At 46.4% G+C, this 26889-nt stretch overlaps 1 protein-coding gene across 2 annotated transcripts in view; it reads left to right on the top strand.

Moving 5' to 3' along the window:
* ABCA1 (ATP binding cassette subfamily A member 1) overlaps window positions 1–26889 on the top strand; it is a 131837-nt gene that overhangs the window by 27195 nt on the left and 77753 nt on the right. For both annotated transcript variants that reach the window (XM_077140813.1, XM_077140805.1), the window contains exons 3-6: window positions 4395–4488; window positions 8805–8946; window positions 10412–10530; window positions 25837–25958. In XM_077140813.1, coding sequence (XP_076996928.1) covers window positions 4395–4488; window positions 8805–8946; window positions 10412–10530; window positions 25837–25958 — 477 coding nt within the window. The remainder of the gene's footprint in view (window positions 1–4394; window positions 4489–8804; window positions 8947–10411; window positions 10531–25836; window positions 25959–26889) is intronic.

Genomic DNA, 26889 nt, shown 5'->3' with positions numbered 1-26889 from the left:
AAAACAATGCTCCTCCCCATCTCCCCACCTCATGGGTGGGTGGGACCAGAGCAATATTTAGAAGAGTTTTCTGTAGGAGTTTTTACCTGTAGTGTCAACCTTATTTCCAAGGTACTTGTGGGGGCCTATGCTAAGGAACAGTGCCAAGCTTGGAGATGGGGCAGGAATCTGATTTTCATAGTGAGTAGAACCAGCGTGCCTAGTCTAGTTAGGTTTCTTAGGTAAGGCTGTAAGGGAATGAAAGACCTAGAACATCTCCCTGAGTTTAGAAGGCGAACTCTATATTCAGTGACAGTTTTAATTTTAGGGGTGCTGGGGACAATAATTCTGTCTCCCACGAGTTCTCTGGTTTGGGAGTTGTTAGCTTTGGAGGCAGTCTCTTAGTTTGAGAAGGTGTTGGTGTCTCAACTCAGCAAGGGCTTTGAAGGAATCTAGATACTCTGGTGATAACACAGAGGGTGCAGGAAGGTTGGGGTGCACCGTGGCTAAGAGGAGGTGGACCCTTGAGTCAGACTGGCCTAAAATCCTGGTTCTGCCATGTGCCAGTCTTGCATCTTTGGGCAGTTTATTAGCTCTCTAAGCCTCAGTTTCCTCATCTGTAAAATAGGGGATAATAAGATTACCAAGAGAGTTGTTGAAGTTTAAAATGAGCTAATACAAATGCTTAGGACACTGGTTCGCTGAAGGCTTAATGAAGTGTTAGCCATTATTACCTCCATTGATCTTTTTCTTGCCTCTTCCTGTGATCTGCTCACACTCACTGGCTTCAGCTGCTGAAAAATGGTTTGTAAGATTTTCTTCGTGCCCTTTGTTGTGGGTGCCACGGGGAGGATCCATTCACTTTTTTTCAGTCAACCAGTATATTCTGCACATCTGCTGCTTACAGGGTCCCAGATGTGGGGGTTGCAGAGATGGCCGGGAATGCAAGGTCGAGTCACTGGGTCAGCCCAGCACTCAGCAGGACTTAGGAGTGCTAGCCCTTCCAAAGCATCCATCTTAAAAGTGATGGGTCCCAAACGGGGCTCCGTGAGAGGCAGCATGAGGGGTGCAAAAGCACCAATTCAGGGGACAAATATAGATCTGGGTTCAAACACTGGTGCACGTGCTTCCCAGGCTCTTTCATAACCTCTCCTAACCTCATTTCCTCACTTCCAAAATGGTGACCATATGACTACCTCAAAGGTTTACTGGGAGAGTTAAGTATTCGCAACGAGATGCATAAAAACTCCTGACACGCAGTAGGTGTTCGGTATTGGCTTTTGCTGTTATCCATTGACAGGCCATGCACTAATTTAGACCCTGTGGAACCAACTGATAATTTTGGACCATACCACCTGGTGGGGCCACTGCCCACTTGGGCCACCTGCTGGGCCCAGCAGAATTTCACGTGGAACGGTGTTTACGGCTACGGTTCCTGTGCCAGGCAGAGCTGGTCGCTAATCTCAACTAGTTCTGTGACTTACCCTTCCTTGAACCTTAGTCTTGCCAAAAATAAAATGGAGGAAATAGTGGTTCCTACTTCACAGGGTTGTTCTGAGGTTGCAGAAAGCATTCCATACAAATTAGGCTTCATACTTGTTGGGCTCTAAGTAAGTGTTAGCTACTATTTGTCTGAAAAGTACAAGTGGTGGCTTCAAAGTGTCAAGATCTGATGACTGTTTATCTTATTCCTACCCCTCACTTAATTTTATTTTTTTCTGAGTTCTTATTTTTTATGAATTCATTCACAGCCCTACCATTGCTCTAAAGTTTTGTTCTGGCTTTGTCAGTATTTGTAGGAGATTTTAGTTAGCTGTAAGCTTGGAATGACTACAGATTTGTGTTCTGCCTTTTCCTCTTCATATTATATGGACAACAGTTTCTACGTTGCATAAATGTTGTAATGACTGCATACTATCTCATCAAGTCAGTGTACTGTAGTTTAATCATCTATTGTCATGTAATTAAGTTTTTTTCTAGTATTTTTCAATTATAATATCTTGAGGAATGAATAACCTTGTATACATAGGTTTATTTTATTTTTTTGTATGCTATATGGTGGGGTCACATTCATTTTTTTTCCATGTGAGTATCCTGTTATTGCAGCACCATTTGTTAAAGTTTTGTTTGTTTGTTTTTGGGGAAGCACATGGACTGGGAATCGAACCTGGGTTTCCCACATGGCAGGTGAGAATTCTACCACTGAACTACCCTTACACCCCCATACAGATTTTTGATATCTTAAGTTTTGTTCCCTAGGATGAATTCCCAGGAATATTATTTGGTCAAAGGGGATAAACATATCTTTTGAATATGTATTGCCAAATGGCATTCCCAAAGGGTTCTGTTGATTTATATTTCCATCTTCATTATTTTATAAACTTCAGTTCATTCTCTTACTCAAACATTTTTTAAAGCCCTTAGCATGAGGCAGGCTTAGTGACAAGAAAGTGACACTAGGGGGAAAGCTCATATATAAATAGGGTCCCTGCTATGCCAAGTGCTGATAAAGGCACAGAGCACCTGAGGGAGGGATGTCCAACTCAGCTGGCAGTGAAAGTCATTCGTGAGCCTGGAGATTTTGGTGTGTATTGCTCTTTAAGATAACTTACAGAAATATTTAATAAGGCCCGCTCCATCTTTGATTTTGGGGCCCCACTGCTAACGTGCTTTCTTCCAGAGAGGGACCCATTTGTCATTTTTTATTTCCTGTTTTGCTATCTACCACAAACCATTCTTTATAGTTACATGGTGGCAGTGGGTTTTTGTTGTTGTTGTTCCATTAGAGTAGTAATATATGCTCATAATTGAAAATTTAGGAAACACAGGAAATTATTTAAGAAAAATCACCTGTGTTCTTATCACCCCAGTACAGCCATTGTTGACATTGAGCTGTATTTCCTTCCAAAAAGAAAATGTTAAAAAGAGTTTAATGTGGCATCATATAAAGGTTTTTGGAAATTAAGAACTGGCCATTTAAAAGACCATAAGACAAACGACAAACAATAGACATAAAGCCAAAAACAATCTGAAGCACTAGCACTAGCCAAATGGTTAAATTAATTGTGATCTCTTCATACAGTGGAATATCAAGTGGCCATTAAATGCCATATTTTTAGAGAATATTCAATGTCATGGAAAATGTTCCCAGTAGGATATAAAATAAAAAAGCAGAATACAAAATTATATATGCTGTATAATCCCACTTATGTAGAGAGAAAATATTATTTATATATGCACAGAAAAAAGATTCAAAGAACATTAACAGAGACCTCTTGTCAGTTCAGCTTATTTGGGAGGTAGGATTAAGTGTGATTTATATTCACCTTTTTTTACTTTTCTGTGTGTTTGCAGTTTTTTTCACAATAGGAATATAGAGATGTGAGGATCAAGGAAATAAGTCTGTTTAAAAATAAGGGGCTGGGATTCCTATCGGTGTTTTCTTGACTTTGTCATTCTGAAGCCACCTTTGCAATTACTGTTGGCCACCAAGCCCCGTGACTCTTCTGGACTTTTTTAGTGAAAGGAGTGGAAGAAATGGGAGACTTCAGGCGGTGTAACTAAGGTGTCTGAACACCACTGGTTCCATTAAATTCTGTCTTGTCCCTTTGTGGGTTTATGCCCCGGCAGGGTTCTCCTGTAGAGAAACATCGCTGCTTTAGCCCGTGGATCATGCTCACTTATAAATCTAATGACCCCCTGACCCACTGGAGAAGGTGGTGCTCGGGCCTCGGGGATGGAGAAGACTTTGCAGTCCTTCCAGTCCTTCCCGGTTCTGGGTGCTCACAGGGCAGTGTGGTGCTGTGTGGGCCTTTCGTTATTCTTTGGAGCCGGCTTCTCAGCCCCACAGGGATCTGCTTCGTGTGTCTTTAGAGGAGCAGAGGGGATGTGTACTTAGCACAGGAGTTGGCCCTGTCCTCTGCTTTCAACAAATGTCATCACATACCTGGCCCTGGGCTGAGGCTGGGGATGAGAAAATGACTAGGATGCTGTGCCTGCCCTGTGGAAGCCAGTGATAGAAAGACTCGATTCCAGGGGTTCCGAGCGGATGCGACGGGGGAGCAGGATGCAGCGGTAGTGTGGGAATGCAGGAGAAGGGCTTCCGGTTCAGCCTGAGATTTTAGTAAAGGAAAGAATGCCTGGCCGAGCCTTGAAGAACAGAAGCAGGATGGGAAGTGTCCTCTTTTGCTTATGGGAAACCCAGAAGTATGGAATTATATGTTGGAGTCTAAGAACTGTGAACAATTCGAAGTTACTGAGGCCTACATGGCAAGAAGTGAGCGGTGTGGGAGAGGCTGGAGAAGGGGATCAATTGTTGAAATCACCTCTTCTGTGGATTTCCCCGTGTGCGGTTGCGTTAGGCGTTCGTGCTACTTTTAAAATTCACGCGTGCTCTGTCTTCTGTCCCCGCCTAGTGTCAGCTGTTGCTGGAAGTGGCCTGGCCCCTGTTTATCTTCCTGATCCTGCTGTCTGTTCGGCTCAGCTACCCACCCTACGAGCAGCATGAATGTGAGTATCTGGGGAGTCCTGCCCGACCCTCGCCACCCAGGCAGCGGGCGTGAGCCACTGTTGGCCTTTCCAGGGAAGCTAACTTAAAAAAAAAATCCCACAAAAGGTTTGGATCAGAAAATCTAGGCCTAGGAATTTTTGAGAAGGCATCAAAAGAGGCTATTGTCCATCCTAGTGAATGGCAGTCATAGTGATTTATAACAATAGCCAACATCCGTTTCATGCATTTGACGTCATGAAAGGAGAATAACTTCACGAGAAGCTCAGAAAGTGGCTAGTTAAGAAGCCCGTTTAAAGCGTCACACCTGACATCTGATCCCAGCCAAGCTTTTTCATATGCATATGCCTTTATTACACAGTTGGACTATGTGATCATAAATTTATAAATCATGGAAAATATAATGCTAAGCAGCATTTGTATAAAGCTTCATAAGTTGACTAATATTATTTCATTTGCTTCTCATGATGACCTTGTGTAAGTAGACTTTATTATTATCCTCATTTGCTTTAATTCCTCGATAGGTAAACAGAGGCTCAGAGAGAGAAATGCAGGGACTCACGTAGTCAGGCAGCTAATAAGTGATAGAGGGAAAAGTCCAGCTCGGGCCATCCAGTCCTAGCTCCCAGTTATGTGCCTTGACGATGTCCTTTACCATGGGGGTAGGAAATATAAAATAGTGCTGGGAACACTAGCTCTAGATGTCACATTACCTGGGCTTGAAGCCGGTTCCAGTATTTACTAGGTGGGTCACCTTGGGCAAGTGACTTAGCTTTTTGGTATCTCCGTTTCCTCCTCTCTAGAAGGGATGTAACAGTGCCTTCCTTGGGCGGTCGTGAATGTCCGCGTCCCCCAGGGATGGCCTTTCTCCTGACTCCTGCCTGCCCTCATGGGTTGTCCCAATCCCAGGTTCCACATTTACAGACAGATTGAGAGTTCTGTTCAGTTGTTGCAGGGACTCTCCCCACCATGAACCAGCTCTGTCCCGTCCCCCAATCCCCTGGGACCCTTTCCTGCAGCCCCCTCCTCCTCCAGCCTCAGGGGCTTGAGGATATCTTTTGGGAAGTATTGGGACCCACCTTCAAATTGTTTCTTGCAGTTCTAGCAGTTATTTACCTGCTGATTTGCTAACACATTTGCACATACACATATATATATTTTAAACTCATAACCTCAAAAATATTCACCCCAGAAATGATTTTCTAATTTCACCTGAAAGGATATGAGCAAAAAGTTGAAATTTCCACTGAATTTTTAGGCTTGTGAGGTGGTCTGGCTTTCTCTTTTGTAGATGGATGAGCAAAGCATCTTTGATTTTATTTGAACATTATTACCCTGAGACCACCAAAGTACAAGCTTGAGACCAGACTTAAACATCTTTTACCTGTAGGCTGATCTGACTTTCTGGAAATAGCACAGACTTTAGTATCAGACACATGGGGGTCTATTTGAGTCCTGGCTTTGTTACCTGCTAGTGTTGTGACCCTGGACAAGTTGTTGAGTTTTGAACCCAGATTCCTCCAATTCCAGGTCATACATTCTCAGAAATGCTGTGAGATTCTTGTACTTCTAGAAGATAGTTAAAACTATTTCTATCCATTGCTGCACATCCTGCCACCTAACTTCTTGTTCTCACTACCTTCTGGGGTTCTGGCTGAATTGAGTTGAGAGATAAGGTGAAGCTTGCAGAGTTGTCTTGTCTCTGGGAATAGAGGATTTGATATATAATTTTTCCCCGTAAAGCTTTCCCAGTTTAATCCAGGGCCACCAAGGCTTTGCAGACTTGCCTGGGTCTTGGGCTCTGGGGTCCACTATTTAAGTATCATCCTGAATCAATGCCAAGTTTTCATCCTGCTTTTATTTGTAAATAAGATGGGCCATGCACACAGGAAAGGGTCTTTGCTTTACCACTGAGGTTTAGCCTGATAGACCTTCACTGTCCTGTGTTGCCTTTAACCAGTACTGTTTGGGGTGCCAGTATCTCCTGGAGTTTAAAGGAGAGAATCCCTTGGTCCTTCGAGTGTTTGGTTGGGTTGCATAAATCTACCCCGAACGAGGAGAGCAGTTGACCTTAGCAAGGGGTCTTGTTTGGTTTTCCTTGAACTATTAACAGGGAGATAAGGAGATTGAGTCAATATTCAACAGACCAGAGTTCCTGCTGAGGGTGGAAGCAGTGGTCAGATTTTGTCACATCGTTGCTTTGGATGTTGCCTCTGGTTGGAGTATAGGTAGAAGGAAAACAAACTACAGTAGAAGGGCCCCAGTGCTGCAAGTCCTGCCTCTGAGTTAACTTCCTGGAGGCTCTATTAGCACATATGCATGAAAATGTAAAGATGATGTGTTAGTTTGCAAGCTGCCGGAATGCAGTGTACCAGAACTAGAGAATGGCGTTTTTAAAAATACATGGGCAGGTACAGGGAATAGAAACCCGGTCTCCGGCATGGCAGGTGAGAACTCTGCGGCTGAGCCACCGTTGCCTGCCTGTGGAATGGTTTTTAAAAAGGGGAATTTAAGAAGTTACAAATTTATAGTTCTAAGGAAGTGAAAGGGTCTGAATTAACACACCACCAGAGGTTACCTTCATTCAAGAAAGGTTGATGGGTCTGGAACAGCTTTGTCAGCTGTGTAGTCACAGGGCTGGCATCTGCTGGTCCCTTGCTCCTGGGCTCTACTGCTTTCAGCCTCTGTTGCTGCGGGGATTTCTCACTTAGGTGGCTTTCATCTTGCTTAACATCTCATGGCAATGTCTTCTGGGCTCCAAGCATCACCAAACATCCATGTCTCTGTTCTCCCCATGTCTGCACCTGTGTCAGCTCTGTGTGAAGTTTCTGTTGGCTCTGAGGCTTCTGTTGTTTCTTTCGTTTCTGACTCTCTCTAAAACATTTTCTCTTTTAAAGTATTCCAGTAAACTGATCAAGACCCACCTGGAATGGGTGGAGTCATATCTCCATCTAATCAAAGGTCACACCCACAATTGGGCTCGCCACATCTCTGTGGAGATAATCTAATCAAAACTTTCCAACCTGCAGCATTGAATTAGGATTAAAAGAAACGGCTGCCTCCACAAGATTGGATCAGAATTGAAACATGGCTTTTCTGGGGTACATAAGACTCTCAAACCAGCACAGATGAATAACCGGGGTTCCTGCCCTGGAGGAGGGTGGGAGCTGTGAGATGAGAAGGAGGGCTCTAGGCTGGGCAGTGGTGGAGTGAGCACTGTCGCAGGCTTGCCAGTGCTTTGCTAAGTGCTTTGCCTGGAAGAGCTCATGTAATACACAAAGCTGTGTGGTGGACTGTATTTTTGTCACCATTTTAGAGATGAGGAGATGATGGCTAGTGTGGCTAGTGCTGCCACTCGGCGAGTTGCAGAGGCTTCATGTGAGCCCCAGTTGGTCTGACCCCAAAGCCTGTGACCTCAAGACCTCTTCACCACCTGGATCCAGTCTTCTGAATGGTTCCTAACTCTTTTGGGGTCCTAGATAATCCCAAGAATATGATGAAAGCTGGAGCCATGGCTTTTCTGTGTAGAGGACTCCTTGTCCTCAGCTCCTCGGGGTACAGTGTCTGGGGCCTCATAATGGAGCATCCCCTGATGGCTGCACAGACCAAAAAGTGTCTTCAAAAGCCTAGGACTAGCCTGTCTGTAAGACGCTCCTCTGCAATGAAGGCAGGAGAGCGAGGGATGACGCATTGGATGGGCTCCTTGTTGTGCTGAGCGACAAAACAACAACAACAACAACAAAACACATGTAGCTTTGCCGATGACATCTGTCCCCCAGTCAGATGTTTGTTAGGTACCTTTGAAGAGCCTTGAGCTGGCAGAAGAGACGAAACTAACCACTTGAAAAACAGAGGACAGCACAAGAGGGGCTTGAGGAGAGCTGGGTTACCAAGGCAGTGGCTGGCGTGAGGGGCTGGATCATGGAGATACGGGGTCTCCTCCCAGCTACTCTTTGTCATGCTCTAGTTTCCCTTTTGAAGGGACTGGATTAGGTCATCTCCAAGGCCCTTCTGTTACTTTGAGAGGTGTGGTCCTCTCATCACTTGTCACAGGTGGGCATCCTGAGCTCCACTTCACAGGTGATGGGCAAGTCATCGAGGCTCAGGTCTGGGTTCACAGAAGCCCACCATCTCATGCCAGGTTCCAGCCTGGGGTCAGATTAGTCCAGAGGAGGCAGCACTGGGATGTGGGAAAAGAGGAAGATTTGGGGCCTAGTGTTGTGTGGGCACAGCAAGAGAGATAAGGACTCCAGTTGTGTAAAATTGTGTAAAAGAATGAACATTTCTCTCCTTGTGTTTTTCTTCTCGATTTTAACAGGCCACTTTCCGAACAAAGCCATGCCCTCCGCAGGAACACTTCCTTGGGTTCAGGGGATCATCTGTAATGCCAACAACCCCTGCTTCCGTTACCCGACTCCTGGTGAGGCTCCCGGAGTCGTTGGAAACTTTAACAAGTCCATGTAAGTACCAGATTGGGTTTTCTTTCCCAGACTTGTGGGTTAATATTTTTCCTTTGCTTCTCCTCTTCTGGAGACTTTTTTTTTTTTTTTTTTTTTAACTATTTTGAAAGTTTTTTGTTTTAATTTTTATAGATGTATATTATATGTTCACATACCATGCAGTCATCCAAAATGTACAGTCAGTGGTTCTCAACATCATCACATAGCTGGAGACTTTTGAATGGTTGGCTTTGGGTGAACTTGCTCTGGTAAAGATTTGTGTGATAAAATCTGCAGAACGAGGGATTTAAGACTGGGGGACCTTGGCTTCAGTGCATTTAGGAGAAATGAGGCTATGTGGCCAAAAGCTCCACAATGGGTGGTAAGTAGGAAGGGGAGATGCAGTGCATTAGTGCATAGGTTAATGAGTCCACTCATTTAGCAGATACTTGCCGTGTGTCTGAAATGGCTGGTTCTGGGAACTAGGGGGCAGGCGTACAAAAAAATGAGCACAGGAAGGAGTCCCAGCCCTCCGGGAGCTGACAGCCAAGACTATGGGCCTTACTATTCTCTCTGCTCTCAGACAATTGCTCTTACCTCTCTCGCTTCAACCCGGCTGTCTGTAGGCCTTTTGCTTTCTTGGGTGTGAGCTCCTGGAGGGGCAAGCTGCTCCTTCCTTTGCTTTAGGATTCCCTGCCCCTGACTGCCCCATCAGGCATGGCATAGGCTTAAGAAATGTTTGCTGAAGGAGACATCGAAGCTTCAGATGCACAGAATCCTGATGAGCTAGAATGGACTAAGGACTGACTGTCGGGGCTGCTTCAGGCCAATTCTGAGGAAGCTGCAGCTGGGGCAGGCAGGGCTGCTTTCTGGTCTGCATGGGACCCGGGTGCCGTGGCTTCCCTGAGCCCTTTCCTCCAGGCAAAAATATTAAGGATGATGTTTTCATGACTGCAATGGTATAAAGAGTAACACAACCCAGGCAAAATCCACTGATTATCTATCATCTATATCTCTATCTATCTATCTATCTATCTATCTATCTATCTAATCTGTCTATTCATTCTTGCTATATCCATTCTTATTCTGATTTGAAAAGAAGTAAAAATATTTGTGTGGCTCCCTAAAAAGTATCATGAGCCTGAGGCCCTCTGTCAACTGAGGGTCATGGACAAGCTCAGCTGGCCCTGTGGGCACGTGTGTGAATGCACTAGTGAGAGAGAGAGACAGAGAGAGAGAGAGAATCAAGGAAGGCTTCCTGGGAGAGGAGGGCCTTGAGGGGTGGTAGCATTTGGTTGTGTGGATGTGTGGGCAAGGCCACTCGGGGCGAAGTGGTGGGTGATGAGTGGGAGATTAGGATATCAGTGAAACTGGGGAGTGGGGAGAGGCCCGGATACCGGGCTGGGACCTGTGTACCTGTCAGTCAGAGTGGGAGAAGCCGCTGAGCTAACTAGGGTTTTTCTACTTTTTCTCCTCCACCCTGCAGTGTGTCTCGCCTGTTCTCAGATGCTCGGAGGCTGCTTTTATATAGCCAGAAGGACACCAGCCTGAAGGACATCCACAAGGTCCTGAGCACCTTACGGCAGATAGAGAGCGCCAGCTCCAGTAAGCCGTTGCCTTCACCTCTGGGTTTGTGGTTGCATGGTGACCTGCCCCAGGAAGAGACTAGCCAGGGTGGCCCAGAGCTTGTTGCCTTTAGCTCTTCCCTGTGGGACTCTCCTCCTCCTCTGCGGCTGGAGGAGGACGCTTTTGTGAAGGAATGTGGGAAGGTGTTGCCATCGGTGCCCTGGCCTCCTCTGGGGAGACAGAAGGAAGATCCTCTTGAGAGATGGTGCAGCCTGGCATCCAAGACAGCGAGGGGTGCAGGTTGCTGCCAGCTGCACTTTTTTTTTATTAGAGAAGTTGAGGTTCACAGAATAATCACATATAAAATACAAGGTGCCCACATATCACCCTATTATCAACACCTTGCATTGTACATTGTTTTTGGAGGTGGACGTATGGTTGCAGCGAGTAGTGGGCATATTTATGGACAGGGGAACCTTCTGTGCATAGAAGCGCAATTAAAGCTGCAATGTGATATGGATAAGTGAAAGTTAAACGCTTATGGAAAATGCATTTCATCTTCCCCTAGCCACTTGATTTATTCTGATGGGCATTTGAGCTCTGGTTTTTGAAAAGCAAACTTTTCACCTGTGATCTGGTAAGTGCCATACCCTTGAGGAAGTGCCTGAGGAGCAGGCGGGTTGCTAAGTGAGCACAGGTGGCAGAAGGCTCGGCGCCACCTCCCAGTGGGCTCCCCAGCAGGGCAGGGGGGGTGTGTGGGAGCGGCCGCCCAGGTGCAGGCAATTATGATGTTCCTCGTCCACAGAGAACTTAAAAGCCATGAAAAAGGTCGACTAATATGGGCTTTTTAGTATCGCCATGCACTGGTGGTTCTAAACAATGTCAGTGATAAACGACTCCACCTGTCACGGGGCTGACTGTAGCCACTGCCCCGGGAAAGCACTTTTCACTCAGGCACGCTGGTGTTTCAGGAGGGGCAGGCTGGCTGCGGCCCGGAAGCCTCCTGGTTTGTGATCCATTTGACAAAAGAAGAAATGGTGTCAAGTGCCAGAATTTAAGCCAGATTCAGGTTGGAGCTTTTTAGTTGGGGAGATGGAACTGTACTTTTGTTTGGGTAGGGAAAGCGGGGGTGGGCAGTGTGGAGCCTCATGACAAAGCGAAGGATGCAGAGCTGCGTGGGGGCGGTGTGGAGGAGGGGTCTCTTTGCAGCTGAGGGAGGTGTGTGACCTTGGGGGATGATCTTGGGCTCCTGGTCCAGCTGCAAGGAGCTGCACTGCCATGCCACCTGGACACTGCTGTCACCATGCCCTGCAGCTGCCTGGTTCTGCCCAGGTGTGTCCCAGCACAGGGGTCAGGCAGGTTGTCACCCCAGATCTCAACCTTGGTTCTTCCTAATCCACTGCTGGGCAGATTAGAGGCAGAGTCAAGGTTATTTCTTCTACCTCCAAGAAACAGTGTGGCTAGGCTCTAGTACTTTGTAGCCACATGACCTCCTCTGGGACCCACCACTGCACCTGTAAAATGGGGCTAATCTGACAGTAAATGAGATGTAGCATTTAATTGCTTAAGAACAGCACCTGTACCTAGGAAGCACTTAGTGAATATCAGCTCTGATTATTTTGGTGTGGTGACATCTTGGCTTTCTCTGAGCCTTGATTTCCTCACCCTTAAAATAACATCTAACTTGCCATGTAAAGCGCAAAGCTGAACACAGAATCAGCGCACACAGCTGATATTCAGCAAATGGGGGCCCAGTATCATTCTAGTATGATGTGATGCTTTTCTGAGTGTCCAGCCTTGTTTTGCCTCTGTATGAACTCTGTTGTAGAACTAGCCTAGCACGTAGGGAACAGCTGTAAAGCAGAGTTTCAGCTTTTCATGGAGGCAGCCTTGAGACAACAGAACCGTTCTTTTTTGAGAAACTGGAGACTCCTTTCGGGTGAAGGGAAGGCAAACTTGTGTCCATCATACTTTCTCTGTATAGCTGTGAAGAGACGTGTCCTCTCATTTTGATTACCTCATGCCAATGCGTATTTCATATCTCTCGGTTCTTCTAGTAAGTTCCCTTTTCTGCTCTGCAGCTAATTCTAAATTGCTTCTGCTTTTCTTTGAGGGTCCTGAGCAGAAGAGCCAGGCCTCAGTTTAGAGGAGAATGCATAGCAACTTGGCTTCTCCCTAATGGAAATCAGTCACTTTCTGCTGATTTTGAATGGCACTCTCTAGATTGTGGAGAGAATCCATGCTGGGGCATTTATGTGCAGATGTCTACATAGAGATTGTGTTTCTCTGCACTCACAGCCTACTCACAGCATGATGGGCTCAGCTCTGAGGGACTGTCATTCTCAGAGGTGGAAAACCCCTTGGTGCTGATCTGGTCCCAAGCCCTGCCCTAATCACAACTTTCTCTACCCCATACCCACTTCCCGAGGTGGGAACCCAAGCACATTTTGGGGGTAGACATCTCTACCAGAAAATTTCCAAGAAATATTCACTATCTTGCTCTCCCTTCTAGAGAATGAGTCTAATTCTATTTCCTTTAGTTGAGGATTCCTCTCGTGTTTCCCTCTTCCCCACGTCTTTGATATCTCCAGATTAAATATCCTCTTCCTCTTAGGAATTTTTTTTCTCCCAAGTTTTGCCTTTTCTCTGGTTGTGTTTCAACATGCCTGTGTCCTTCTTGAAGCTTACCAGAAATTACAACAGTATTCTAGCACAGCGTAGCAAGGGACTTTTGTCTCCCTGGTTCTGAACACTATATTTCTGTTAATACAATCTGAGATTGCATTAGGCTTCTCGGCATCCATGTCACGCTGTTGACTCATACTCCAACTGCGGTCAACTAGAACTCCAGAGTCTTATAGATACGTGGAAAGGCAAGTTACTTGCTCTTAATCTCTTAATTATACGCTTGCGTTTTTGCACCTAATGGGAAAATACCTGTCTTTTTTTCTGTTTTACAATTTTAGATTGCATATGCCATCAAAGTCTTACAAATACTGTATCTAGATTCTGATTTTGCCATACCTTATATTTGCTTTATTTTTTATTTTTTATTATTATTTTTTTATATTTGCTTTTTCACCTTGTTTCCTGCCACCTAGGAATTTGATAATAGCTCTGTTCGTTCTCATCCAAGTCCCTGATAAATGTGGGGCCAAGGCTGGAGACTTGGAAAAGTTCATTGGAGACTGTGTCTCAAGGGGCTATCTTTGGATGCCACCACTAGTGTCCATAGGAATCCATCAACGTATGTTCTCGCCAGGGTGGGAACACAGGGATTCTTCTGATTCTGTGATTCAGTTGGAGGATTTATCTTGTTCTTTCCTTCAATTTGCATCTGTCAAATCCAATAGGATCTCTACAGATGATTTGTGGATACTGGCTCTCTACTTGGATACTCTCTTCTAGTTCCTTGGTTTCCTGAGATTGAACATCTTATTTCCACTGTTAGCATTGTTGTTGGGAGAGAAGTCAGAGGCCACTTAGTTCATTTATTACAATAAATGGATAGATGGGTTCAATCATTCAACCAGTATTTATTGAACATCTAATATGTGCCAACCACAGTTGTAGGTGCTGGGCACGCAGAGGTGTACAAAACTGATATGGTTCTTGATTGGATGGAACTTACAGGCTAGAGAAGGATGCGATCCCGACAGGGAAATGACTGTCCCAAGTTTGCACAGCCATCAGAGGGATAAAGTCTGGGAATGGAACACAGCTGAACCCCAGCTGCTCCAGGCAGCCCTCCTTCTACAGTGCTCTCTTGTGCTCATTAATAATCTTCCAACTGGGAAGGCATCCACTTTTAAAATTTAGTTAGAGGCCAATATTCTAATTAACCTGGAAACCATTCTGATGAGAGAGCCCAGTAGGAAACCACATGTAGGTGCCTTACTCAGTTTTCTCATCATTGGATCTTTTTGCACATTTTCTTTTCTTCCTAATTCAGAGAATAGCCATACAGGGCAACTGGTGGCTAAAGTGATGCTTGGGAGTCATGTGAGAAACATTCTTTCTTTTTAAATCCCTGCCACCCAAAGGAAATATAAAAATTGGACAAAATTGCAGAGTCCCTAGAAAAAGTGATAGGCCTAAGAGATGCAGACTGGCTAATGTGTTTCTCTCAGTGAATTTTGTGTGGCACCTGAGATGATTTCAGACAGTATGGAGATGACACCTTTTCATTTGAACTGAGGTCAGACTAACAATTTCAGGAATATAATTGCTTTTATGGATGTTATTGCTGTTAAGATGCTAAAAGAAAAAAAAATAAAAGTTGATATGAAGACTACATTTTTGCATGTGGATATGGTCAAACTTGGGAGGGTAGTTTGTAAATGATCGAAAACTGGAAAACTCTGGTGTAAGAGAAGGAATTTTGGTCTTTGGATTCTGATCCATTTGGGACAATCTCCAGCTCTATCCTTCAATAGGTATGAAGTCTGGGCAAATTTTGACTCTTTCTGGACCTCAATTTACCTGAAAAAATGCTTCCTCAGCCTCACCATTGCTTGTGTTGGACCAGGGACAATTCCTGGACTTGTAGGGGTCCTGTGGAAGTCTTTATCCGCTGTGCCATGGTCCAGTGGTGTGGACAGGGCTTCAGGTTCTGTGGTGTGGCTGGATGCCACATGCCCAGTACCCCCTGTGCATGGGACTCAGTACCTTCTACTCTCAGCCAGGCTCTTAGTTCCTCAGATGCTAGGCCATGTCCCCAGTCATAGCTGGGCCAACACCTTTTAATTCCGGAAGCCCAGTAGATGTCCTGTAGGACCGTAGAAAACCATTTTCTGGACCTGCTGAATTGGGCCAGGCCAGGCAGGTGGGGATGGCTTTCACACTGTATAGGGGCTGCCAAATTACCAATCTCTGGAGATACCACGCGCACCAGGCCCTACGTGATGTCACTCCCCGTGTGTATTGCACATCCTGGCATTGGGCAGTGCACGGCCCACAAGGCTGTTCATCATGCTTGGACCACCTTAGCTCGGCTTCCCCAGGTGTAGGACTAGGGCCACAGCTGGACTCCCATGGCCCCTGATTCAGTACTGGTCAGAGGGGGATTCTGAGATGCCTGCTCCCCAGGAAGTGTAAAGCCTTATGACACTTATGAGAAATTTGCCAGGAAAGAACAGGGAAGAACTTTGGGCATTTTTTTTCCTTGGGATGGAGCTGTCCCTCTAGGGTCAAGGGCTGTAAAGAGGAAGGACTGGAGGAGGGAGAGAATCCAGGACAAATCCTGACATCCTGACTTGGTCTTTGGCGAAATGTTTCTGCTGAGTTGATGGTCTGGTTGCCATGTGTCATATATGCATGGTCAAATCTGGTTCATTTGGCTTTTCTGATGTAACTCTGATCACTTTTTTTGTGATGTAAGTCCTCAGAGTTATGCTGGGACTTCACTTAGGGAAAAGAGGTGTAATTTCTTGGCTGGTTGGGTTTAATGGAAAGATTGAAAACTCAGAATGTGGACCTTTGATTCTGCTTTGATCTTGGAAGGGGAAAGAGATGTGAGACCTAGTGCCGTGGCTGTGGCAGGGAGCTGAGGGAAGGAGGCATAAAATGAACATTTGTAAACATCCACCGGGCAGTGCAATTCAGTGGTTAAAAGAACACTCAGACTGCCTCTGTTCAAATCCTGCCTCTGCTGGTAACCAGTAGTGTGACTTTGGATATTCTACAACATCTCCCTCCCTCAGTTTCCTCATCTGTTTACATGGGGAAAATAATAGCACCTCCCTCATGGGTGCTATGGAGAAGTAAATGAACTAATTAAGGTAAAGCACATACAGCCCTGTACTTTAGTTCACTGCATTTTAACGATTGTCATATGATAGGGGAGTTTTTATTCCTTTTTTTTTCTCCACACATGAAGACGCTGAAGTTCAGAGAGGTTGAGTAACTTGCCTAAGGAAGCACAGCTGCCAAGAGGTAAGGATAGCATTAGAACTCTAGTCTTTCCTATTCTGCTGTAACTGCATCTTAAAGAGAGCAGCCCTGGGTAGTGAGAAAATTTCCTGAGGTCACAGAACACTAGACTGGGGGTGGGAGAGCAAGGAGAGCCTACAAGGGAAATGCCAGACTTCCCCCACTTCCCTGGGTAACAAGCAATGGGTGGAACATTTTCCAAGGCCTGTCTCGAAAGAACATCCCGTGACTCACAGCCACTTCTCCTTTCCCGTTAGAAACCTCTCAGCCCATTTGGGCAAGTCCTGAAGTTGAGGGTGCAGCCCCAAAGTTTGTTTTTCATTCTAAGGAGCCGCCTGTGTGTCATTTGTTGGGAGATCTGATGACACGTGTGTCAATATTATGCAATCAAGTGGGAAACTCCTTGAACTCTTTGGTTGATTGCAGTTGACATTCTTGTATGCACTTGTGAAAGGTTCTGCTTTGGAGTCTTAAGAGTTTCATATTTTGAAACTTTTCAACCTAATGTGAGAAAGTTTTCCTAGACCTGTCAAAGCCAGGCTGCATCCCAGAGCTCAGGCAGTTGGTTTCCGACCAGGGCAGGGGCCTGGCCCCAGTGTGCCGTAATCTGGGGGATGCAATGCTTGACTGCTGTGTTGAAATATTGGCTTGAACTAAATCAAATCAAGGGTCAGCTTTACGCAGACAAAAATAGAAAACAATTGCACTCAATTACAGGACAGTATGTACCCCATAATATCACACTACCTTTAACATCAAGAACAGGGTTGTTTTTCTTTCTTTTCTTTTAAAAAAAAAAACCCGCCTCCTTCTCCTGTATAAGATTTATTTACTCTGTGGGTGGCAAACAGCAGTTTGGGAGTTCAGTTTGTTTCTCATTGAAATCTCATTTCTAGCCCTTCCATGGCTGTTGAATTGTGCACAAAAGGGCTATCTTAGAGTGACACTTCATCCAACAGATTAAGTTGCACCAGGAAATAGTGCCATTTTACATTTTAAATATATTGGCACACTCAAGCCTTATGACAATTCTAACAGGCTGGAGTTATCCCCATTTTATTGATGAGTAAAACTGAGGCTCGAAAAGGGCTATGTATATTGCCCCAATGTCTTGGGGGGTAAAGCTGTGAATTTAATCCGAGGCTCAGCACCTTTCCACCGCACCACGTTGCCTAGCTGCCTTATTCTACTATCAGGAAATGTGGGGGGCATCATACAGCTTTTGATGCCAAAATCAGGATGTAGCATTTTGAAAGAATAAAATGATTCACTTAACTGCTGATGAGGAAGCATGATGTAGTGGAAAAAGCCAAAGCTTTGTAGCCAGAACAGATGGGTTCAGATTTACCACTCATTTGCTCTGTGACCTTGAGCAAGATAGCAGCCTCTCTGGGCCTGTTTCCTCATTTAAAAAATGGGAATAATTGCACCTCTCTTGTAGGTTTCTTTGACACTTGGCAAATCTTAATCACCTTCCTCTGCCCACAAAAGACTTCATGTTCCTTAATGCATTTTATTAATTAGTAAAATTAGAAAGAGGAAGCTATTTATACTTTATGTATATGAACAGTTCTTTCTTAGCCCTGCCCAAAAGAATCCCTTCTCAGCCTCTAACTCATTAGCTCAACTTACTTTCCTCCCTTTTGCTCTTCAGGCTTCTCACAGCCCTGCAGACTAAGGTTCTAGTCCTAAATTGCATGGTATTTGGGTTTCTGGTTCCATTTCCAGTCCCAGACCAGCTCTATCAGTGAGGACGGATCGCCTCTAACGCTTCTTCTCCCAGGCTCTTTTTTCTCTCTGCCTCTTCTGCTGGATTCAGACTTTTCTTTTCCTGGACTCTGTGTTACTTTATTCTTTTGATTTCTCTTTGCTCCTTGCCTTTTCTGGATGCCCTCTCCCATCTTTCTGCCTCTCTGGCCTTTGCAGAGGCCCATGCAGATTTCTCTTCTCTGCTATTTTCTTGATTGTCTAATATGGGCTTCCTGTCTCTTCTCTTCTTTCTCTTTAGGTCCAGAGCTCAGTTGGACCAATGTTACCTCCTCCATGTTGCCTTTCATTTTCCATGTCCTTCCGGGCCTCTGAAGCCAGCCTGACTGTACCTGCTGCCTTTTATTGTATCAGGAGTGTATCTGGCCAGTCAGAACAGGTCCCTCTTTTCCCTGGGACCACAGTCCCCAGTAGGTCTTACCAGCTGGCTTGATTTCAGGAGCTTCCTACACCCTCTTCCACCTTGCTAACCTCTCAGGAGGTTGTGGTTATGCTATTTATTGCCTTAAAACAAGAGTCTGGAAAAAGGCAAGCAGTGTCTCCCTGACCCCGACTTCATGATGACTGATTCTGGAGAGGCAGGGAGGGCTGGAAGCACATACCTCTGCTCCCCTGACCCTCTGCCCATCTTCTCTGGGAAGGCAAGGCCGCAATCCTGTTTTTGTCCAGCCCCTCTTGTGTTACAGTGTCCTGCCTTCCAGGAACACAGGGAAAAGTATTTCTCCTTTGAACCAGAAGCACTGGTGTTGTGGGTACAGGAGCCGTTTAGAAGTTTATTCAATGAGTGCAAGTTTTCATGAATGTGGGTACATCTGGTTCCTAAAGTTATTGTACTGACATTGGGCTCAGAAGTTGGTCTCTGGTGCCTGCCTCAAGGGGTTCAGGGAGCATGACCCCAAACATTCTGCTTTCCCTTAGGAACCCTGAAACCTTCACATGGTTGGCATCCATGACTTTTTCAATATTTATTTTGAACTTGTTTATTTTCCAGCTTGTATTTTCTCTTACAGTATGTGTGAGTCACTACTTGGGGTAATTTACACACTAGATGGATTAGTTCTCACCTAACCCGCACTCCTATCAGGTCGGCCCCCATTCTGCAGAAAAGGGAGCTCTGAAAGCTACGGCCACCCAGCTGGTACCTGCTGGAGCAGAGATTTGCACCAGGGCAGCTAGATTCCAGAATCTGAACTCTTCCGGTGTGTGTGGACCCTCAGCGGGTGCTCCCTGTAAAAAAGGAAAATTCTCCAGGGCTGGGATGTTCAGATGGAGAGCAGTGAGGTGCCAGCACGGAGTGTGTCTACACCCCACCCCAAGTCACCCCCTGGAGCAGCCACCGCACCCTAAATAAACAAGTTCTTCCCGGAGAGGCGCCTGCCATCACTGTGGAGCAGGCAGCAGCTTTCCTGGAAGGAGAACGAAGTTCTCCAGCATCAGGAAGACACAACACAACACAGCAAGGACGTACCCCCAGAAGACAACCTGAGTGCGTTCACGAGCTCTTTCATAGCAGAGAAATGTTTCTAGGCCATGGGTATAAGTCCGGACAAGCTTAAGGTTGAGTAAAGCCCCGAGATAAAATTTGGCCTCCAAGGCTCCTGCACGGGGCTGCGGGAACCCTCCTGGCGCCCTCTGAGGAGGAGCGTCCGGCCGTGGGGCCTGAAGTGCTCTATTTCTCCTTCTTTTTTCATTCTCCGCCCACTTCTCGAGCAGCTGGTTGCTGTGGTTCCCTTTCAAGTCGAACAAAGAGACCACAGCGGTGCAGAAACCCGAGAAGGGGCCTGGAGGGCACTGACCGACAGTAACCCCGGCAGGCGGCTCCGCGGAGGGCTTCCCTCCTCCGCCTTCCTGCCGCCGCCCTCCCTCCTCCCTTTCTCCCCTCCTCTCCCCTCTCCCCTCCCCTCCTCTCGCTCCTCCTCATCTGCCCCCAAGGCGGGGAGCGGCCCGCGCTCCGGTCGGCCGCAGGGAAGCCGAAGGAAGCCGGAGTGGCCGGGGAAGCCTCGTTTGCCGCCTGTCCCCGTGGAGCCCGTCTGCCTGCGGCTGGAAGTATTTCCCTCGCGTGGTCGGGGAGACCTGGCCTAGTGGAGCCGGGGAAGCGGCGGATTTTATCCTGCTCTTCCCGCTCTACAAAAACACCGTTCTCCCGTTTTCTTTTTAGGCGCCTGGCTCCTGAATTCCCCCCCCCGCCCCCACCCTTTCCTTTGCACCTTCTCGCTACACCCAAAGCAAAACTCATAAGGACACAGAGGCCACCGGGTCTCCTCGAGGCGCAACCAAGCAGACCGAGTTCAGGGTCCAAGTATTTGGGTCTACCTTGGCCTTTGCCTGGTCGGCTGCTTTCGCTCTTCCCCGCCGGCTGCAGGGTTTCAGGTTGAATGGCGTTAGAAGCCCGGGTCCTAGACCCTTCCTTTGGCCTGGTAAGGGCTTGCCCCTCGCGGGCCCTTTTGCACTGAAGGAGCATTTCCACAGGCTCGAGCTTTGGTTTTCACAACCACCTGTGAGGGCTGTTATCCCTGTTGAACAAAGCAGGAAACTAAGGCTCACAGAAATTAAGAAAAGGGGGAAAGTGAGGTTGGTGATTTCCCAGTTGGTGAAAGGATGAGCTAGGACTTAATTCCCATCATCTGATGCTATATCCAGAGCTGATTTCATTTTACCAGACGTAGAACTTTTAGTACTGTGCATAAGACGTTAGAGATCATCTTCACACACCCATCATAGATAGGAAAACCCAGGTCTGCATTTGTTGCTTGGGCAAAGCTAATTGGCTGCCTTTTCCCCCGAGGTGTTCCCTGCCTTGCTTCAAATGAGTGGTCTTTCATTTTGGTCATCTTCCTCCTATGTCCATCCCTGCCATGACCTCACAGATGTGGACATTCCTGTTAGTTTTCTAGAAAATGCTATCTTTATTTATTATTCTAGGAAGTTCTGAACAGACACATCAGTCAGATTCAACCCGCCCTTCCCCTTATAGACAATATCAGTGGCAAGAATTCAGTAATGTGTGACTCAGAAACCCTGCCAGGCAAGTACATAAATGACACACACATATGTACACAACATGCACACACATGCACACCTTAGGTCACAAATTCAACATCTCGACTTAGTTGGCAAAGTCTGAAAGCATGCATTTTAGGGCCAAATTAGCAATGGAGCTAATGGGACCAGCATTCATGCAAATGATGACGATATCCGCAATCTTTATGGAGCATTTTACTCCATAAAGCAGGACTTCAGATCCATTTTCTCATCTAATCCCTAGCCCAGTGATTTCAATAGCATTGTCATGCCATTTCATCATTTAATTAACTTGGCTTTCTTCTGTCCTATTGACTCTTCGCCATGCCCTCCTTCCAGCTTCCACTCGTCTGAGTCTGCTCTTTTTCTGGGTTGATGAGACTGAGTGGAGTTAGAGGAACTTTGGTATCATCTTGCCCTGATTGGTTTCATGTTCATATCCTGCTCTGCCTCTTCCCTAACCACTGCCATGTGAATTTAGTTCACATTTGGTCATTTCCCAGGTCACATTGGTTCATTACTTTATTCGTTCATTCATGCTCATTCATTCATACATGCATTTGCTGAGGGCTGCCTCCTCTGTGCCAGGTACTGCTGGGACTTGCAGTTACAAGGTCCTCGCCCTCCAGACATATCTGTTCTTCTGGGGAGAGAGACATGGGCACAGACAACTGCAGCTCGATCTCTGTGGTGCCAGGGAACATAGGATGCTATCGGGGCACAGAGGTGGGCCATCTAATCCAGTGTGAGGGTAGGGAGGCCAAGACAGGCTTTCTGGAGGATCTGACTCATTGTGGCCGTGTCACGAAGAAGGGTAGGAATTAGCCAGGCAAAGAGGAGAAGAATTGTTTCAGACATCTGGCTTTCTTGATAATTTTGGCTTCTCTACCCATTTTCCTGCCAGCTGACGCCATGGAGAAGAGTGAGGACAGCAAGCCCAAGCTACCCTACTTGGGCCTCACACACCATCCCTTCCTCTTCTCTCTCTTTCCTGTTCCCCAAATCTTAGGGTTGGGGACTCTCTTCTCCCTGTGTTTATCTCCTCATTTATTTATTTATTTATTTATTAAAAAGCGGGTATTGAAACCCTACTGTGTGTGCATCCTGCCATCATAAGAGGCCTTACCTTCTCTTCACTGGCCACAGCTTCTAGGGAGTCTTGGTTCTGTTCCTCTCCAGACCTTGACTCCAGTCTCACTTCCCTCGGACGAAGCACTTGCATCTTGGTCAGGTGCTTCCATGAACTGTCTTCCTGTTTCTCTTGCATCTCTTCTTCTACATTCTCTGTGAATTTCTTCTTCAACTCCCTTATCAACCCTAAAAGTTTCTTGAGGGCAGGGATTGTGTCCTCAACTTTATTCTCTCTTCCACTATTGCAGAGTGGTACAGTTGAGTGAAGAAACCTTTTTTATAATGATAAAATGGTGATCATTCGAGTAGCTACCATATGCCATTTGCCCACTGCGCCCTCTATACATATAAAAATCTCGGATCTTCAGGTCTTTTAAAGGTAGACATTGTTAGCTTCACTTGGTTGGTTAGAAAACTTGGGCTCAGGAAGACAAAGTGACTTTCTCAAAGCCAGAATTCAGAATCAAATTAGGTTTTTCTGGTCCCAATGATGTGTCTTTCCAGCACATGATTGTCAAACATGGCTGGAATTACCTGAGAAGTTTTAAAATATTCTGATGCCTGGATGTTACCGAGTGGTTCTGATTAGTTGTAGGGGGTGTGGCTTGGGCGTTGGGGTTGTAATTAAAGCTCCCCAGGGAGTCTAATCTGCTGCCAAGGCTGAGAACCAGAGCACCACCCCATTCTGCCTTCTGGTTACAGCTGTCCTTCGTGGTGTGTGAGTCCCAGCCCACACGTGAGGATGTCCATGTGATCAGATGGCAATTTTTTTTTGGTAGCCAGGGATTTTTGGCCCTCCCCACTGCTTCCCCACCCAGCGGTCCCAACACACCATGCACGTGCACTGCCAAGGGTTGTTGGCTGTTGAATTAGCCTCTGGCTTCTTGAGTCTCATCCAAAGGATTCATCAATAGGCCCTGGAGTTTGATCACATTCAGCTCCTCTCATCCTCAGGGCCTGGTGACGTAACAGAGGAGCCTAATAAACACACCAAGCATAATCGCTGGCCCCTAGAGTACAGCTGCGTGCCCCGGACCCACGGCAGGTGTGGCCTGGATCAGTCTCCCACAGCCTGCAGCCCTGCCCTAGAGGGGGTGGGCGGCTCTTCTGAAGCCCCTAATACAATGTTTGGGGCTGCTCAGAAGGAATTTGGGGGCCACCTGGTTAGGAAGGGCCTGCTGATATACTTAATTCTTTTCTGCCAAAGGCATTTTTTTATCACTCATTTTGTAGGTAGGGAAGCTGAGGCACAGCCGGGTGAAATGACCTAGCAAGTGAATGAATGCATTTATTTGCTTTGCACTGTTCCATAGTAGTCAGCATTTGGTTTTTCACACCAAGCCTCAAATGATGCCCAACTTTCCTCCCTGTGTTCCTCCTGTTTATTCTACCATAGGGGTACTGGGATATATCAGGGGTCACTTTCTATCCTTGAGAATACACAATAGATACTAGGGGTCTTGTTTCTGCTGGGGATGTGACCTGGAGCTCCCCTGACATTCCTGGGCTCCTCCTAGACCCTCTCAGCAGAAGGGAAATCTCCTAGGATGCTGCTCAGATACTTCTAGAATCTTCACAGCTCCAATCCTATCCCCTAGTATTTATTACTCAGCCACCACTCACTGAGAGCAGTAAGTTGCACCAGGCCCTGTTCTGGGCTCTGAAGTTACAGAGATATCTGGTGTCCCAGAGTTGCAGGCTAGTGGGGACAGCATGCATGTGAAACAGCATTCCTCAAAGTGTGGTCCTCAGGCCCTCTACATCCGAAGTGTATGGTGTGCTTATTGAAATGTGGATTCCTAGGCCCCACACTCAACTCATTATTTCAGAATATCTGGGAATTGAGCCCAAGTGACTGCGTTCCAGCCTCCTCCCTGAACAATCCTAGATGCTCTGAGGTTTGCCTGCTATGGAAATGAGCCAGCTGCCAACTGTTGATGACACCAGTGTAATGGGGAGCCGCAGCAGGGGTCCGTCCCCCAGAGCACCCACTCAGACAAGGGAAACTAACAGGGCTTGGGAACAGCTTCTTGAAGTTTTTCTGGGGAATAAGCAGGAGTTCCACAGCTATGGAATCATTCCCCTGGGCATGTGGACCATGCCTAATGCATCCTTTCTGTGACCCAGCGTTACTGAAGTCTGCTTCACGCAGAACTTAGGGATCACGCAGTACCACCGAGAAATGCATTGATGAGCTTCAGGGGCCCTCCTCCTGCTTTGCCTCTCAGCACAGGACTAGCTGAGTCCCAGGCTTACCTCCTGTCCTTTTGAAGACTCACACCCTAACCCCTTTTTGAATCCAAGCTTCATTCCTCTTCAGCTGGATGATTTGGGTTTGCAAGGTTTGCCCTCTAAAGGTGGGTTAGTGCTGGGCCTGCAGTTCTGCAAAGGGTCCTGAGGAGCTGGCTTTATCTTTATTACAGAGATGAAGTTGGGTTATTACGGGGGTGTGGGGGAGGAGAAGACGTGGACAGGGCAGGGAAAATGAGAGCATTTCAGAATCAGGGGGCTCCCGTGGAACCCCAGGGCAGAAGCTCCTCGCTTTACAGGTGAAGACTCTGAGGTTCAGAAAGATAATACAAAATACCCAAGAGGGATTCCACCAGCCCCAGCCTCCTACTCTGGGGACTTTAGAATGCTGGTTTTCAGACTGGTGCTTTCTTTCTGCTTTACCACACTGCCTCAGAGTATGCTTTTATGAATTGGAGAGCCTATTATTTAAAGTGATTCTGGAGGAAACCCTTTAGCAAACCAGGGCTGATTTGTTAATATATGCTTATGTGTTTTTTTTTAAGGCATGCCTTTGGAGCTCCCTACCATACACCGCATGTTTTGGAAGCAAGGAAATCAAGTTTGCAAAGTGCTTTGTCATGCCTGATATTCTATACCAGGGCTGCCCCAAGTGTGGTCCCCAGACCAGCAGCCTCACCTGGGACCTTTTTAGAAATGCAAATTTTCTGATCCATTCCCAGGCCCCTTGGTTTGAAAACTCTGGAGGTGGGACCCAGCAAATCTGTGTTTTAACAGCCCTTGGAGGGTGATTCGAGGCCTGCTCCAGTTTGAGAACTACCCAACACTCCCCATGGAGAGGAAATCAGCCCCTAGGGCTTGTGAGGATGAGTACTTAAATTTCTCTGGATTTTAGCCACGTGAGTGGCATTTAGGAGATGGGAGCCCTGGAGCCCTCGTCACAGCCCTCAGGTGGGACAGACGAGATCATTGAAAAGGTTTGGTTTTTGGCTCGAGAAGCAAGGCGAATATGCTTGCCCGTTTGGCCAACGCGTTTCCAGAAAGCAACCTTTTCATGCCTCTCCTGATAAAGTGAAGCTCCCCTCACCTCATTTCTCTGTGTGCTTCAGCCAGAAGCCTGTGGTCAACCTCCAGTTTCAGATGAGGCAATCGATTTTTTTTTTCCTGCACCACCTGCCCCATCTTGCCAAGTTTTTTTTTGAGTTTCTTAAATGAAAACAAAACGCTACCCTTATTTCTTGACAGGCTTGAAGCTTCAGGATTTCCTGATGGACAATGAAACCTTCTCTGGATTCCTGAATCACAACCTCTCTCTGCCAAGGACGACGGTGGACAAAATGCTGGGGGCTGACATCCGTCTCCACAAGGTGAGCTTCCCCTTTAGGCTTGCTCCGTGGGCCCAGGGCCACCTCACTGAAATGAATAACCTCCCATCTCCCAGCGGTGAGGAAGGAGGGAGGCAGTTTGAGTTCCGTTTCCCTTAATTTGACTTGGTTATTCAAGCTGGCATTGCCAAATGAACCAGTGTGGTTGGAACAAAACTGATTTCCCTCCTCTCGGTTGGCATTTATGATGTCCTCCCCCTTAAAAGGTCACATTTCAAGTTAAGAGGAATTGGATTTGGTGGTGGTGGTGGGTGTTTAGAATTTCACAATTCAGGAGACAGCCACCAGGGTTGAGTTTTATTGAACAGCAGTGGCTGTGCCTGTAAGATCTAAGGTGGGGGATTTGAAGAAAATGTAATGCTTCTTTTAAAGATTAGGAAAGATACAGAGAAAATATTTTGTGCTCTTATTAATTTAATTTATAAAACTAGGAAGTAATATTAGTGCTTATATAGAATTTTAACCTTAGGTTCTTAGGTAAACTGCCCTGGTGGTTTTGTTATCCCACAGGCCCTGTGCGGGGATTGGCAGACACAGATCCCATGGTTATTGATTTTCAGAGAAGCTTCTCAAGTTTCTTCTCTGGCAGGAACAGGGAATTACAACCCTGCTCCGTGTCTGCAGACTAGCTTGTCTTTACAATAAGCAGAAGTGGAAATGTTTATGCTTGAAAATAAGGTCTTTGCTTCACATGACCTAGAATTTTTAAAATAAGAAAAATGTGCTTATTGCTTACCCTTATGAAACTAGGAAAATATGCCTCATGTTTGCCAACTTTGTGGTTGTGGGAAGGGCCACAGGCAGCAGGCTTTTGTAAACAGTTGCATTTAGCATGATTCACACTGCCCCCCACCAATTTCATACCTGTCACATCTGATCAGTTTAAAAGAGGGGGTATCCTAAGTACAGAATT

The sequence above is a fragment of the Tamandua tetradactyla genome, chromosome 2, assembly GCF_023851605.1.
Source record: "Tamandua tetradactyla isolate mTamTet1 chromosome 2, mTamTet1.pri, whole genome shotgun sequence".
NCBI lineage: Eukaryota > Metazoa > Chordata > Mammalia > Pilosa > Myrmecophagidae > Tamandua > Tamandua tetradactyla.
Note: the sequence above shows the minus strand (reverse complement) of the source record. Positions and strands in the feature narration are given on the sequence as shown.